The sequence below is a fragment of the Diceros bicornis genome, chromosome 11, assembly GCF_020826845.1.
Source record: "Diceros bicornis minor isolate mBicDic1 chromosome 11, mDicBic1.mat.cur, whole genome shotgun sequence".
Lineage (NCBI taxonomy): Eukaryota > Metazoa > Chordata > Mammalia > Perissodactyla > Rhinocerotidae > Diceros > Diceros bicornis.
Genome location: NC_080750.1, coordinates 5,092,822 through 5,110,459, shown reverse-complemented (window position 1 = coordinate 5,110,459; position 17,638 = coordinate 5,092,822). Strand labels below are relative to the sequence as shown.

At 40.3% G+C, this 17,638-nt stretch overlaps 1 protein-coding gene across 1 annotated transcript in view; it reads right to left on the bottom strand.

Moving 5' to 3' along the window:
• MCUB (mitochondrial calcium uniporter dominant negative subunit beta) overlaps window positions 1-17,638 on the bottom strand; it is a 104,025-nt gene that overhangs the window by 17,818 nt on the left and 68,569 nt on the right. The window contains exons 3-4 of the mRNA XM_058550628.1: window positions 1,947-2,022; window positions 1,287-1,457 (exon numbers count right to left, since the gene is read on the bottom strand). Coding sequence (XP_058406611.1) covers window positions 1,287-1,457; window positions 1,947-2,022 — 247 coding nt within the window. The remainder of the gene's footprint in view (window positions 1-1,286; window positions 1,458-1,946; window positions 2,023-17,638) is intronic.

Genomic DNA, 17,638 nt, shown 5'->3' with positions numbered 1-17,638 from the left:
GCCCAGTTCAGGGACGAAGTACTAGGTCATTGTGGCCATAGGCCTGAAACCTTCTCTGATCCTGGTTTCACCAGGAAGAAAGCTCCCTCTCCAGTTAAATCCCAAGTCCTTACAACAACCCACAACAAGGCTTTCTGCAGTCTGCCCCTCCCTCCTCCCTCCGCCCAGTCCCTCCCAGGCAGCTACAGTGCAGCCAGCTCCCACCTCAGGTCCCTGCCTGGAGACTCTTCTCCAACCACAAAGCCCCCTGAACTCTCCCAAGTCTGCCTTCAACCGCGACCTTAGCGAGCACCTCCCCCCGCAGCGCACACACTCCCACCTCCCCACTCTGCTTTACTGTTCTCCTAAGGCTTCTATCTAACAGGAGATATACTTCAGTCCTTTCTCCTCTTACACATAAGCTCCACAGGAGCAGGAGTTTTTATCCTGTTCTTCATCTCCCTCCAGCACCCAGAGCAGGGCCTGGCATATGTTAGGTGCTCAGGAAATACTTGTTGAGTAAATAAATCCTTTAATCTCCATTTTTCCAACTTCTATATCTTTCTCTTAATTGGTTCTGAGCTTGGACAGGGAAGAAGAATGTTTATTTCCTTTTCAAAACAGCAACAGTAATCACTAACGTTTGAATACGTTTATTCTAAGCATGTAATACTACAATAAAATAGTGCAGATTTATTCATTTATCTATATTTGTAGCCTCCATATGTTGGGCTGGGGTGAACAAGTCCTTATTCTCTTTTAGGGGCAGTAGGTCTAAGACCATTGCAGACCATAAAGACATAACAGCTATATCCTAAATTTAAAATGTCTAAATGATTAACCACCTCTGCTGGTATTAAAAAACATATACCTATTCTTCCTGAGAACTAATTCTGTCAAAAAACATACTAGGCTGTAATTGCTTTATAACTAAGTTTAATGAACTATGTGTGTATTTTATTTATTCACTGGCTATTTTAATCACTGAAACTGCATTTCATTTTCTAATTATTCAAATTTTTCTGAAAATTACATGCTAATGACTATGTTAAAATTTTCTCAGAGAAAAAATTTTGTGGCTAAGAATAAGTAACCGAAACTTGCATTAAACTGATTTCATTAATTTTTTACTCAACAGAGTTAATTTTATTATATTACTGATGTATAAAAATGAAGGACTCAGTAAGGGCCAACCATTTATTATATAATGAATTAAAGAAGAATCAACTTCTTTCTAGAAAAGTAAAGAACCAAAACAAAGGTTGAGAAGAAGAGACACAGGCACAGTTGAAAGCATGTCTATATACCTGCTGTGAGGATGGCCGCAGCCTTGACGCCCTGATCCTCATTTCGTAGGTCCTGAAGGAATGAACCGACTGTTGACAACAGTGGTTTCACTACAAACCGACAGCGCTCTTTTCTGGATGGCAGAGTAAGGGTTATCAGGGGAAGGCCATGTCTGTAATTAATTGTTATTTCTGTTAAGGAAGAAAAATATGATAATATAGGAATGGATAAAATTTACTTTTTAAAAAATAACTTTAAAATACAAAAATTCTAAAAGAAATGCTTAAACACGGAATTCATAAGCCTCTGAATTCCTATAACCATTTGCATCGCTCCTAGAGTGCCTTCAACACACTACAGCTCACAGATTCTATAGCATTGTCTTTAGCACGTGCCACTCTTTATTATAACTATCCACTTAGAGTCTTGCTAGGGAAAGAAAGCAGAATCTCCTAATTCATCCATCACCGCTCTGATGGCTGGGGTGGGGGTTTGCCAAATGACATCAGAGACATTACGGGAGCAAAAAAGGGAGGAACTGAACTCAGCCAGGTATAAGGTGGGATGGGGTTGGGGGAATGCAAGAAAAGCCTGTTTTGCTCAAAACTCATGCTTCTCACTTTATTTGGAAGAACGGAAAAAAATTAGCATAGAGTCAAAGAAGTGCTAAGACAGCTTACCATCAGGTGGCACCAGGGTACTATAAAGGTGTGGTTGATGGTATTTCAGGTTTCCACACAGCTTCACACACAAACCCTGTAAGAAAGAAAGATGATGTTTTCTTTTAGAAAAAGTAGGAAAGTTGAAATAAGTGTCTTTCCCAGAGATTCCTTTTAACCTTACATGATAAGCGTGATGAAAACTTCGGTGTCCCACACATCCTGGGGAAGCCCTAGAGACGGTCACTAAACCTCTCTGGCAGCCTGCCTGCTAAGACAGCATGCCGCAGCCGCGACACTGGGACAGGAGTCTCAACCTGGGGTGAGAACTCCCGAAAATGCTAGAGCTCTATGAGAATTTTCAAATTTGGTCTTTCCTTTTAAATGATAATCTAAAATAAGTGGATACAAGCATATTAAAGATATTTGCTTCTCAAAGTGTGGTCCCTAGACCATACTTTGGGGACATCAGCATCCCTTGGAGCTGATTAGAAATGCAGAATCACACAGGCCCAGCCCAGACCTACTGATCAGAATCTGCACTTTAACAAGCTCTCCAGGTGGTTCTCACGCACATTCAACTTTGATAGAAACTGCTCTGGGTCTGTGTTGTCCAATACCGTAGCCACGTGTGGCCAGTTATTTATTTAAACAATTTACTTACATTAAAAAAAACAGTTCACCCATTTATTCCTCCTACCCTCGCCTCTGGCAACTACCAATCTGTTCTCTGTATCTATAAGCTTGTTTTTTTGTTTTCAGATTCCACGTATGAGAGATCATATGGTCTTTGTCTTTCTCTGCCTGACTTATTTTACTTAACATAACGCCCTTGAGGTCCATTTATGTTGTCATAAATGGCAAGATTTCATTGTTTTTTATGGCCAAATAATATTCCATTGTATATATACACAATAATTTCTTTATACATTCATCTATCAATGGGCACTTAGGCTGTTTCCATATCTTGGCTATTATAAATAATGCTGCAATAAACATGGGGATGGACATATTTTTTTGAGTTAGTGTTTTTGTTTTTTTCAGATAAATATCCAGAAGTGGAATGGCTGAATCATATGGTGGTTCTATTTTTAATTTTTTGAGGAACCTCCATAGTGCCTTCCATAGTGGCTGCACCAATTTACATTCCCACCAACAGCGCACAAGGGTTCTCTTTTCTCTACATCCTCGCCAACACCTGTTATTTCTTGTCTTTCTGATAATAGCCATTCTAACAGGTGTGAGGTGCTATCTCATTGTGGTTTTGATTTGCATTTCCTGGTGATTAATGATGTTGAGCATCTTTTCATGTACCTATTGGCCATCTGTATGTCTTCTTTGGAAAAATGTCTATTCAGATTTTCTGCTCATTTTTTAACTGGATTGTTTTTTTTGCTATTGAGTTGTATGAGTTCTTTATATATTTTGGATATTAGCACCTTATCAGATATATGACTCGCAAATATTTTCTCCTATTCAGTAGGCTGCCTTTTTGTGTTCCTTTGCTGTCCAGAAGCTTTTTAGTATAATTCCACATTTATTTTTGCTTTTGTTGCTTTTGCTTTTGGTGTAACGTTCAAAAAATCATCACCAAGACCCACGTCAAGGAGCTTACCACCTATGTTTTATTCTAGGACTTGTATGGTTTCAGGTCTTACGTTCAAGTCTTTAATCCATTTTGAGTTAATTTTTGTGTATGGTGTAAGATAGTGGTCCAGTTTTATTCTTTTGCCTATGGCTGTCCAGTTTTCCCAACACCATTTATTGAAGAGACTGTCCTTTCTCGATTGTATATTCATGGCTCCTTTGTTGCAAATTAATTGACCATATATGCAGCAGTTTCTCTCTAGGTTCTCAATTCTGTTTCATTGATTTCTGTCTGTTCTTATGTCAATATCATACTGTTTAATTACTATAGATTCATAATATAGTTTGAATTCAGGGAGTGTGATGCCTCAAGTTTTGTTCTTCTTTCTCAAGATTGCTTTGGCTATTTGGGTTTTTTTGTGGCTCCATACAAATTTTAGGATTATTTGTTCTATTTCTTTGACAAATGCCATTGGAATTTTGATAGCGATTGCACTGACTCTGTAGACTGCTTTGGGTAGTATGGATATTTTTAACAATATTGATTCTTTCAATTCATGAGCACAGAGTATCTTTCCACTTATTTGCACCTTCTTCAATTTCTTTCATTAATGTCTTGTAGATGTCAATATACAGGTCTTTCACCTCCTTGGTTAAATTTATTCCTAAGTATTTTATTCTTTGATGTAATTGTAAATGGAATTGTTTTCTTAATTTCTCTTTCTGATAGTTTATTAGTGTATAGAAATATAATAGATTTTTGTGTATTGATTTTGTATCCTGCAACTTTACGGAATTTATTAGTTCGAACACTTTTTTGATGGACTCTTTAGGGTTTTCAATATATAATATCATGTCATCTGGAAATAGTGACAGTAATACTTCTTCCTTTCCAATTTGGATGCCTTTTATTTCTTTTTCTTGCCTAATTGCTCTAGCTAGAACTTCCAACACTATATTGAACAAAAGCGGTAACAGTGGACATCCTTGTCTTGTTCCTGATCTTAGAGGAAAGGCTTTCAGCTTTTCACCTTGAGTATGATGTTAGATGCGGGCTTGTCACATACGGCCTTTATTACGTTGAGGTACATCTTCTCTATACACACTTTCTTGAGAGTTTTTATCATAAATGGATATTGAATTCTGTCAAATGTTTTTTCTGCATACTGAGATGATCATATGATTTTTATGCTTCATTTTCTTAATGTGGTGTATCACACTGACTGACTGATTTGCACATGTTGAACCATCCCTGCATCCCTGGAATAAATCCCACTTGATCATGGTGTATGACCCTTTTAATGTATTGTTGAATTTGGTTTGCTAATCTTTTGTTGAAGATTTTTGCACCTATGTTCATCAGGGATATTGGCCTGTAATTTTCTTTTCTTGTGGCGTCCTTGGCTGGTTTTGATATCAGGGTAATGCTAGCCTCATAAAATGAGTTTGGAAGAGTTCCCTCCTCTTTTATTTTTTGGAAGGGTTTGAGAAGGATTGATATTAATTCTTCTTTGAAAGTTTGGTAGAATCCACCAGTGAAGCTGTCTTGTCCCGGACTTTTGTTTGTTGGGAAGTTTTTGATTACTGACTCCATCTCCTTACTAGCAATTGCTATGTTCAGATTTTCTATTTCATCATGATTCATGATGAATCATCACAATCTCATGTTTCTAGGAATTTATCCATTTCTTCTAGGTTGTCCAATTTGTTGGTGTACAATTGTTCATCGTAGTCTCTTTATGATCCTTCGTATTTCTGTGGTATGAGTTATAACATTTGCTCTTTCATTTCTGATTTTATTTAAGTCCTCTCTCTTTTTTCTTGGTGAGTCTAGCTAAAGGCTTGTCAATTTTATTTTTTCAAAGAACCAGCTCTTAGTTTCATTGATCTTCTCTATTGTCTTTTTAGTATCTATTTCATTTATTTCTGCTTTAATCTTTGTTATTTCCTTCCTTCTGGTATTTTTTGGACTTCATTTGTTCTTCATTTTCTAGTTCCTTGAGGTGTAAAGTTAGGTTGTTTGAGACTTTTCTTGTTTTTTTTTTTCTTTTTTTGTGAGGAAGATCAGGCCTGTGCTAACATCTGCCAATCCTCCTCTTTTTTTGCTGAGGAAGACTGGCCCTGGGCTAACATCCATGCCCATCTTCCTCTATTTTATATGGATGCCACCACAGCATGGCCTGCCAAGCGGTGTGTCGGTGCGTGCCCAGGATCTGAAGCAGCGAACCCTGGGCCACCACAGCGGAGCGCGCGCACTTAACCACTTGCGCCACCAGGCTGGCCCCTCTTGTTTCTTAAGGTAGGCATTTGTTGCTATGAAGTTCCCTCTTAGAACTGCTTTTGCTACATCCAACAAATTTTGGTATGTATATTTCCATTTTCTTTGTCTCAAAGTATTTTTGATTTCTTCTTTGACCCATTGGTTGTTCAGTAGCACGTTGTTTAATCTCCACATATTTGTTAATTTTCCAGTTTTCTTCACATAATTAATTTCAAGTTTTATATCATAGTGGTCAGACAAGATGCTTGATATGACTTCAATCCTCTCAAATTTATTAAGACTTCTTTTTCGGCCTAACATATCATCCTTCCTAGAGAATGTCCCATGTGCACTTGAGAAGAATGTGTATTCTGTTGTTCTGGATGGAATATTTTATAAATATCTGTTAAGTCCATCTGGTCTAATACATTGTTTAAGGCCAATGTTTCCTTATTGATTTTCTGTCTGGATGATCTATCCATTGACATAAGTGCAGTATTCAAGTCCCCTATTATTATTGTATTCCTGCCTCTCCCTCTAGGTCTGCTAATATTTGCTTTATATAGTCAGGTGTTCCTATGTTGGTTGCATAAATATTTAGAAATGTTATATCCTTTTGTTGGATTAACCCCTTTATCATTATGTAACGTTCACCTTTGTCTCTTATTACAGTCTTTGTTTTAAAGTCTACTTTGTCTCATACAAGTATAGCTATTCCAGCTTTCTTTTGGTTTCCATTTGCATGGAATATCTTTTTCCATCCCTTCATTTAAATTTAAACTCATTAAAATTAAATAACACTACAAATTCAGTCTCCCACAGTCACCTTTGCCACATTTCAAGCACTCAATAGCTCTGTGTGCCTAGTGGCTACCTTATGGGCCAGCACAGAAATAGAACATTTCCATCAGCACAGAAAGTTCTATCGGGACAGCGCTGCTGGGTCTAGAACATCTGAGTGGCTACCTTACTACAGAACATGTTTTTAGAGTTTGCATTGGTGTTTGTGTTTACACTTGTATTGGTGCTTAACAAAGGCCCAATGACATCATGGTGCACTGTGCAAACAAAGATACCGCAGTGGTAGAAAGAAAGGGCACTGAAGAACTGGTTCATGGTATTTGGAACTCAAAAGATCTTGTGCCAGAGGAATTAGTGCCATAGTCACAACACGGCAGCTGTTTCATATTGATCCAGTTTTTTTAATGCATCACCTTGTAAAAGTTTATTAACAATAAGTTTCCCAATAATTATGCAATGAAGAACTCTTTTATAAATTGTATTTCTCAGGTTTTCATTTTTGTGAGGGTGCACTATTAAAATAATAAATCAGTTAAAAATGCGTTCACTGCTACAAAAAAATAATACAAATAGTGACATTGTCTCAAATGGTGCTCCATCTTGCTCAAAAACAAAACAATCTCATCTATAAGTGAAACAAAATATTCAAATACATATTTCTAACATTAAACACAACATAGGCAATTTGTTTCAACAAAATATCGTCACATTAATTTAAGGCTGTTGTTAAGTTGAATTTTATTTCTAAAAATATAACTCACTACTAACATGAGAGGGAAAAAAGCTGATTATTTCTTTAAATAGATGCAACTCTCAATAAATAAGTATATGTAGTAAAAGTTCTCCAAGCTTGGATAATGGATATTACAATACTGTCTATTACTTTTAGTGAAGGTATACAAAACTGAGAAAAATGTATCCACTTAAAAACATGTCAGAATTAATTCTCCACCAAAATACTTCTTTTAAAATATATAATGATATAAATGATTCCCCATGTATAAAAGTCAAACATAAAATTGTAGGGGGTAAAAGTTAAAGCCCCTCCCTTTATTTCTCCACAGTCCCACAGTGTTTCCCAGAGGGACTCACTGTTAGTGGTGACGAAGACTCTCTCCTTGACCAAACTTCTGTCAGGCTCCTCTAGGCCTGAGTAAGCCCCATCCTTGAGCATGTCCTCCAAGAGTCCAGGTTTTAGCAAAAATCCTACCAGATTGGTTTAGCTAGAATCCTCTACCCTCGATATCTGATCAAATTCCTCATCCTCCACCATCCCCCAGGTATTATCTGATCACACTAATCTGCTTTCAGCAAGAATCCTGTTAGGTCAGTTTAGCAAAGAATTACCCTGCTCTCTTATAATTTTCCATCCACCGATCCCCCCACTCTGCTCTTTGGATGTAAATCCCCAATTTTCCTGTTGTATCTGGAGTTGAGCTCAATCTCTCTCTCCTACTGCAAAACCCGACTGCAGCAGTCCCCTCAATGAAGCCCACCTCACCGTTCTTTAACAGGGGTCCTGAGTAAGTTTTTCTTTAACAGTGGTTTGGTGTGTATCCTTCCAGACTTTTTTCTATATATTACCACCTTTACAGACAAGTTAAATTTTATGCTAGAGTCTATATAACACTAAACACAGTTTATAAGTCAGGTTCCTCGATGCCAGTGATGACAATTCCTGATCGTAAAGTACTTGTCACTTAATGTACGAATGAAGTTTCTGGTGTACCATTGAGGAAATCATTTTAGAGGCAACCACTTGACAACCAAGACATGCAGAAAGAAGGCAGAGTGGCCAGAGAAAAGTATCAGAGCTTTCTCAAGCTTTTGCACCTCTGAGAATCACCTGGACAGTACAATATTAGCTATTGTTAAACAGATCGGGCTCATTAAAAACACCGATTCCTGGACTCCACCCCCAGAGATTTTTGATCCAGTAGGTCTGAGATAGGGTTGTGAGAACCCGCGTTTTTAAGAAGCCCCAGGTTATACTGAAGTTACAGGGGTGAGGACCGCTCTTGAGGAGCCGCTGGGCTCTAGCGGATCCTCCACGGCTTTCAGGGCACTATGCCAAATTTCTGCACAGAATCATTTTGAATTCCAAATTTCAGTGCTGGGTCATGGGTTAATGCCTTCAAATGATACTTAGTATCAGCTCAAAAGATAACACAGGCTTCTCTTTTTTCACATATTTTTCCTAAATACAATTTTAATGACTTCACAACCTGCTTAAAACCCCATAGCCTTCAACAGGCCATATACAGTACAACAGTGACCCTAAAGTTGAAAAGACTGGGGTTCTAAACTCAATTCAGCCACTTAACAGCTGGGAGACCACAGAGAAGTCACAGGACTGACCATCGGTGCTTCCAGCTTCTCGAGGGTTAGGCGGGGTAACAACATCTACCCCGCAGCACTGACAGAAGGACTAAAGGAAAGAAAGCACTAGTCAAGTATGAGGAACGGTTTGTGAGCCCAGCGCGCGCTACGAGCCGTGTGTCATCGACTTATCATTGAAGTGCCCTCTTTACCCACTTCTGCCCAACAAATCCTGTCACCCCCTCAAGGTCCAGCTCAAATGCCATTTCCTGCTGAAGTCTCCCCGAGGGTCATGCTGGTCCACTGGAAAGAGCACACACTTTGCAGTCAGAACCAAGCTGGAATCCCAGCCTCAAGATACGTCAGCTACGGTGATCTCAGACAGGCAGAGCATTCAGGAAGACAAGGGTTTTGAGAAAAAGAAGAGGCCAAGTTTGGCAGGAAAAAAAGAGGAGCCCAGGCTATAGTTAGAAGAGGGAAAATATCATTAATATGGAAAAGACCTGTTTGAGCTTCAAAGCAAAAGGGAAGTGGGCGTTAGTGGAAAGGAGATGTGGAGATGTGTAATTATCACACGGTGGGGCCAATCAACAAGATCAGGCTGCTCCTAGAGCTATGTCATATTTTAGATTTAATATCTGTATTATGATTAATGAAACAAAGATGCAATTTCTATTCAAGATGGTGGTGTAAGTTCATTCACACTTAAGGGACCCCTCTGCTCCATGTTCAACAGCAACACATGTATCTCCTTGTGGCAAAAACAAAAGAGAAACACAATGTGATAGGCAAGGCTCAGTGGCGAGTCAGCCAGGTCCTGGCTCCTGCAGAAAAGTGTTCAACGGCAAGTTATGCATGGCCTACAGCACACTTTTCAAGTTACCACATTCCCGCCCTGTTCATTGGTTTGGAGCCATTTTGCAACTACTATAAACTGTAGGTAACTGATAGGTACGTAAATTCTGTCCAATCTGGTCATGATCTAATCAACTTTCCCACCACTGTGGAAATACCAGTTTTATCTCTATTTGCAATTCATCTTAACACTCTTTTCTCCATATAAATTTGTGCTGTTTCAATTTTTCCTTTTAACTGGATATAACATCTGCCTGGCACCTTAATATCATGAGAGTAAAATAAATTCTTTAACGTGTTCATTCTCATAAGTGTATAAGAGCGGTGCTTTTACCTTTTCCTGAAAATTATCTTTTAGTAGTCCAGAACAGAAGCAGTTAACTGAGAGTTTGACTCTTCGGGGGTAGGAGAGACTAGGAGTAGCTGTGGCACGATCAAGCCACACCTTCCGGTGATCTGACGACTTGACCTGTGGTTATCTCCAGTATCACTGCAACATCCCAGGACAGGGACCTTAAGGTGGCAATTTAAGAACCGATTCTGGGTTTGGGCCACAAGAGCCCAGCTGGAGGCAAAAGAAAACTACAGAAAGAGGTGAGGACAGAATGAAAGATAAACTCCTACTTACAGTCTGCAATCCAAAAATCTAACATATGAGAAATGAAATGCTAACAAGGAAACAAACAATTTATTTTGAAGATTAATTCCACTTAGGGAAAATAAAAATAAGAGAGTCATCAAAACTGACTGTAACATAAATTACACTTAGGGTCTTCAAAGAGATAAAAGGGAGAATTGGCTTCCAGGAAATGAACAAGAAATTCTGATACTAAAACTGGTAGAAACAAAACAAACATCAGTTACTGTAAGCAAATTAGGATTCCTGGAAATGAAAAAAACCTATGTACATGTAAAAAACCCAGCCTAATGGACTAGATAAATTCTAGACTGGATGAAGTCAACAGAAAAGAAAACTAATGAATTAGACAACATTTCACCAGGTACAGCACAGAAAAATACAGCAACTTTAAGAATACAGAAAGCAATTAATTCTCCGTACATTGCTGGCAAGAATGTAAAATGGTACAACCAATCTGGAAAACGTCTGGCAGGGTCTTACGAAGTTAAATGAACACTTCCACGTGACCCAGCAATCCCAATCCCAGTTGTTCACTCTACAGAAACAAAAACGTCCGTTCACACAACCCGTACAAACGTTACTGCTTTCCTCCTGCTACCGTGCGTACTCATGGGGAGCAGGGAGCCACTCCGTCTGGCTCACTGCTGTGTCCCCAGCACCTGCCACACAATGCAGAGGCTCAGGACATACATGTTAAATGAAGGGAGGTGCTAAGGGAAAATAACGATCAACCTAGAACAGTATACTCACGAAAATTACTTTAGGTGGAAGGAAATGAAGAGATTTTCAGATATACAGATATCCTAGTTTCCCACAGCTCTTTGCTAAGAAACTTATTCAGGAAGAAGCGAACTAAACCCAGACAGAAGTAGAATGCAAGAGAACCCTGTTATGGGCTGAACTGTGTCCCCACCAATTTATATGTTGAAGTCCTAACCCCTAGTAACTCAGAATATAACTGTATTTTAAAGAGGTAATTAAGTTAAAATGAGGTCATGAGCGTGGGCCCTAATCCAATCTGACCGATGTCCTTATAGGAAGAGGAGATTTGGACACAGACAGAGCACGTGTAGAGAAGTGACCGTGTGAGGAGACAATGAGAAGATGGCCATCTACAAGCCAAGGAGAGAGGCCTCACAAGAAACCAACCCTGACAACAGCTCTACCTCGGCCTTCTGGCTTCCAGAACTGTGAGAAGATAAATGTGCTGGTTCAGCCACCCACCCTGTGGTGCTTTGTTATGGAAGCCCTCAGAAACGAATGCAAACACTGAAGCTGTAAAATATGCTGGTAAATAAACTACTCATTGTAAGAAATTTCAAATCATTTTTTGCGTTAAAATGAGTAGAGAATGCTAAACAAGACTTGGTATGTTATATTCAGTGGGTTCTTAGAACAAGTGAAGATCCTTGTCATGTTCAGGAGGAGGGCAAAGATAACAAAAGACTTAAGACTGTTGGAAAAGTTATAACTAAGTATCTGTGTATGTTAAACACTTAAAGGAAACCACTCAATCTAGTTTCTACAGTGGTAAAAAAAGAAAAAAGAACAAACTTTTTCAAGGAAAGTAGAAAAAAAGAAACAAAAAGCCTATAGACACCAGAAAACTTAAAAAAAAAAAATGAGAAAAAGAAATGTAATACAAGTCACTGTGGAAACTTGGTAAACAGAGAAAACAAGCACCCACAATCCCATCGACCCCGGACGTCTTTGCCAGCCTTTCTATGCATCTGTGCAGGACCCCGCCCACCCCCCAGCCAGCAGATGCCTGAAACCACGGCCAGTGCTGGACTCTATATACTACGTGTTTTCCTATACATACAGGTCTGTGATAAAGTTTAACTTATAAATTAGGCGCAGTAAGAGATTAACAACAATAACTAATAATAAAATAGAATAATTATAACAATATACTGTACTAACAGTTACTGTAGATCTTAGCAACCTCAGCATACAATTTTTTCCCTCTCTTTATTAAGTTGAGAACTTTCACCTTTTCACTTAAAGGAAGCACTTGACGGCTTCTCTTTGGCGTATCCGAATTGCCAGCATCACTACTCTTGTGCTTTGGGGCCATTATTAAGTAAAATAAGGGTTCCTTGAACACAAGTACTGCAATACCAGACAGTCAATCTGATAACCAAGACGGCTACCAAGTGACTAACGGGCAGGTAGTGGATACAGCGTGGATCCGCTGGACAAAGGGATGAGTCACTCCCTGGGTGGATGGTGCAAGATTTGATCATGCCACTCAGAATGATGCAGAATTTAAAACTTATGAATGGTTTACTTCTGGAATTTCCCATTTCATATTTTTGGACCTCGGTTGACTGCAGGTAACTGACCTCAAAAAGGGAAACTGCAGACAAGGGGGGATTCCTGTATGCTCATATAATCATATAGTCCATGGAGAGCTGATCATCAATACTCTACAAGTGTCTACCTACCTCATTAATAACTTTTCATAAAGAAAACAATTAGGGGGCTGGCCCCGTGGCTTAGCAGTTAAGTGCGTGCGCTCCACTACTGGCAGCCCGGGTTCGGATCCCAGGTGCGCAATGACGTACCGCTTCTCCGGCCATGCTGCGGCAGCGTCCCACATACAGCAACTGGAAGGATGTGCAGCTATTACATACAACTATCTACTGGGGAAAAAAAAGGAGGAGGACTGGCAATAGATGTTAGCTCAGAGCTGGTCTTCCTCAGCAAAAAGAGGAGGATTAGCATGGATGTTAGCTCAGGGCTGATCTTCCTCACACAAAAAAAAACAATTAAATAGCTCCATAACCACTTATCCTATGGACATAACAGAATTTACTATTTACCTATTGTTGGACATTTCTGTTTCATACACTCTTTCTACATTTTTCCTTGTCAGAAAGAATGCATGCTCATTTTAGAAAATCTATAAATCACAGCCTCACAAAAAGAAGACAATAAAAGTCACTAATAATGCCACCATCTAGAATTCTCACAGTTAACACTGATGTATACCTTCCCGTTTATTTTCTAGGTATTGTATTCAATTTTTCACCATTACGGCTAAACTGATTCTAAACATCTTTGCACGTAAATCTTTGCATTTTTTTTTCTTTAGGGTAGACTGCAGAATGACTGGATCATAAGTTAGTAACAGTTTTAGGATCCTGATAATGTATTATCCAACTTCTTTGGGGAATATTTCTTTGCTTCTTGTTGTTTTACTCAGTACAACCCCAGATTAGTAGTAGTCTGAACCCAAACAAGCAAATCTTCATAAGGTTCAGAATCAAACAATAACTGACACATTGGGGCATCTCTGGAGCAACAAGCTTCCCAGTGGAGGCTCACCCCCAGACAGGCTTACCGGATGTCTTCATTGAGCCCACAGGTACCTGAGGCTCAACACCTCCTGACCAGAGCTCTTTCCTCTTCCTCCATAGACTTGATCCTCTCCTTTATTCCTTATCCTGATGAACTCCCACCACCCATTACCAGCCTTTAGAACTAGAGGCCGGGGAGTCATCCTAAACAACTAATATTTCATAAAATCAACTGGTAGACCAGTAGGTACAAGTGACCTGTCACGAAGGCCTACTGGTTCTACTTCCTACGGAGCTCTCAAATCCATCCTCTGCCCTCCCCCTCCCCCTCCCTCTCCACCGCCCTCATTGAGAGCCTCATCATCTCACCCAGATCACTGGGACAGCTTCCTAACTGGCTTCTACCACCAATCCACTCCAGATCCACCCCAATCTTCTAAAATCACATAAACCTATTTCTAGATTTAAAAACTTCTGTTTGTTCTTTATTGCAAAGAGAAACAATTCCAAAGAAAACTTTCCACGAGCTGATTCTTGTCCACTTCTCCAGCCTCACGTTATCATCACCAGCCCCCCCCCCCAACCCTCTATCTCAGGTAGGCAGAATGTGGGCACTTTCCTGAATACGGCACACTGCAGCACGCTTCCTTGTCCTTGCTCTTATGCCCATCCCTGCCTGGAAAGCCCTGCCAGTGCACCTACCTCACACACCAACTCGTACTCTTACCACTCTCATCTCCCCACCATGAAACCTACAGAACTCGCCACTGCTTCGCTCCTACTGCAGTCAAGTCACCTGCCTCCTCAGAGGCCCATCCCTCCTCAGGTGCTCTCTGTCTTACATACCTCAAGCTTTCTCAAAATCCTAACTCCCTCTCATATATCACTACCTCTCGTACTCTACAGGTTCAAGACAGCGGTAGGCAAATATGCTCCAATACCTCTCATCTTTAAAAAGTTCCAACCCCTCCATTCACCACATATCCCTCCAGCTACTGGCCCACTCGTACACTTTCCTCACTCAAACCGGTCCTTGTGTTTACACTGGTTCACTCGCAACATGCTATCCTCAGGCTTCTATCTCAGCCCCTCAACTCTCTAGCCAGACCTCTCCTGAGGTCCAGACCAGGACATCCAAATGCTTGACTAACATCTCCCCTCACACAATCATGTACATCTGAAACGGAATTTATCCACAACAAAACTCTTGATTTTTCCCCTGAAACCTCTTCCTCTGGTTCCACCTCCCCCCCGCAATAACTGAGCCACCATCTCCCTAGCTGCTCAAGTCAAGCCCAGGAGTCATTCTTGGCCCCATCAATTCCATCAGCCCATCCCTTCTACCTGCATAGTCTACCCTCTTCTCTCCACGTTTACTGTCCGTGCTCTGGCCTGGGCCACCATACTGATTGGAGTAGTTTCCAAACTCGTTCACTCACTTCCACCCTTGCTCTCCTCCTTGCCATCCTCCTCAATGCAGCAAAAGTGATCTTCAAATGTGAATAGAATCACCCCATTCCTCTGCTCGCCTTTACACCTCAACAGAAGAAAAGCTTACTGTGGCCAATGAGACACTACATGACGTAGACACTGCTTGTCTCACCCATCTCGTCCCATTCCCCTCTCTTCCTTGCTCACGGTACTCTGATCCTAACTGGTCATCCCTCAATTCCTAGAACTTGACAAGTTTCTCGGATCTCAGGGCATAGCACATGCAGTTCCCCGTCTAAATGTGCTTCTCCCCCTCTTTATATAGCTAAATGTTTTATATGCAGTATCTTACTGAATCTTTATAGCAACCATATGAGGCACATACTATTACTTCCCCTCTTTTTTAAATGTATTTATTTATCACCTAATTTAACAAGAAAATAGCTCAGCACTGATATAACAGGAAGTAACTAGAGAACTTGAGTTGGTAAACAACAGCCTGGGGGCTGATCCAGCATGCCCCTCCCCCACTTCTTTTTTGTAATAGACTTTTTTTTATTTTTACTTTTTTTTGCTGAGGAAGATTCGTCTGGAGCTAACATCTGTTGCCAGTCTTCCTCTATTTTGTATGTGGGCCACCGCCACAGCATGGCCACTGACAAGAGGTATAGGTCTGCGCCTGGGATCCAAACCCAGACTGCTAAAGTAGAGAGTGCTGAACATAACCACTAGACCACCAGGGCTGGCCCTTAATAGACTTCATTTTTTTAGATCAGTTTTACAATAGCAATATTGAGCAGAGAGTACAGAGAGTTCTCATACACTCCCTGCCCCTCCCCCAATGTACCTGCACCAGATGGTACATCTGCTACAGTCCATGAACCTACACTGACACATCACTAGCAACCAAAGTCCACAGTTGACATTAGGGTTCACTCTTGGTGGTGTACTTTCTATGGGTTTGGACACATGTATAATGACTTGTATCCACCATTGTGCTAACATACAGAACAGTTTCACTGCCCTAAAAATCCACTGTGCCCCAATTCACCCCTCTCTCTCCTCTAACCCCCGGCAACCACTGACCCTTTTACTGTTTCCATAGTTTTGCCTTTTCCAGAATGTCATACACTTGGAATTATACAGTATGTGTGGCCTTTTCAGATTGGCTTCTTTCACTTAGTAATATGCATTTATGTTGTTCCACATCTTTTCATGGCTTAATATCTCATTTCTTTTAATTTTTTTATTGAAATATATTTCACATATATATAACATTGTATCAATTTAAGGTGCACAACATGTTCATTTGATACATTTATATATTGTAATATGATCACCATTGTAGCCACAGCCTCTCTAGCGCATCACATAATTATTTCTTTTTTTGTGGTGGGAATAATTAAGATCTAGTCTCTTGGGCCGGCCCCGTGGCTTAGCAGTTAAGTGCGCGCGCTCCGCTACTGGCGGCCGGGGTTCGGATCCCGGGCGTGCACCGACGCACCGCTTCTCTGGCCATGCTGAGGCCACGTCCCACATACAGCAACTAGAAGAATGTGCAGCTATGACATACAACTATCTACTGGGGCTTTGGGGGAAAAATAAATAAATAAAATTATAAAAAAAAAAAGATCTAGTCTCTTAGCAAGTTGGATTATTATAATACAATATTGTTGTCTATACTGCTCATTTCTTTTTAGGGTGGAACAATATTCCATTGTCTGGATGTGTACCACAATTTATCTATCACTAACTTACCGAAGGACACCTTGGATGCATCCAAGCTTCGGCAATTATGAGTAAAGCTGCTACAAACATCCATGTGCGGGTTATTTCCCATATTTTAATTATTAGAATACTGAACACAGGGAGATTAATCTGTCTAAAGTCGCACAGCTAATAACCGAGCACAGTCAAGCAGTTAGGAGCCCCCACTCTTCACTGTGCTGTCACCACGTGGGAAAGGGACATGGTTGGAACTGCACCTGGCTCAGGTTATCACGTGCTGTGCCCACACCTGTGGGGCGCAGTGGGCTCTGTTTCAGATGAAGAGAAAGGAAGGGGTTCTGCGAAGACAGAAACAGTAGCTGTTAATACCAGCTCCGCACTTCTGAAACCCACGTAAAAGAAGGCTTCCAGGCACAAGTGATCCGAACTAGAGGAAAAAATATTAGGTGCTTCTATTACAAACAGATCTTAAGAAACTGCATGCACACAATGATTTTCAAACCAATTTATTAATTGTAAATAATTTATTTTTAAGCCAATATACTCTAATATTTCAATATGTTTTGTAACAGACTAGAGTGAGACAAGTAAATTAGTCTAGTATCTTCTCTCTGGGTTGTAATCCTTCATTGTTCTCAAAAGCATTTCCTTGTTGAAAGGAAAGAAGGAGACAAGGGAAGGAAGGAAGAATGAAAGAAATACACACACACCCACACACACACAAGAATTTCAGGGGTCCTGCTGAGGTCAGTCCAGAGAAGGAAGGAATGACTGGCTTAAACGCCAAGTA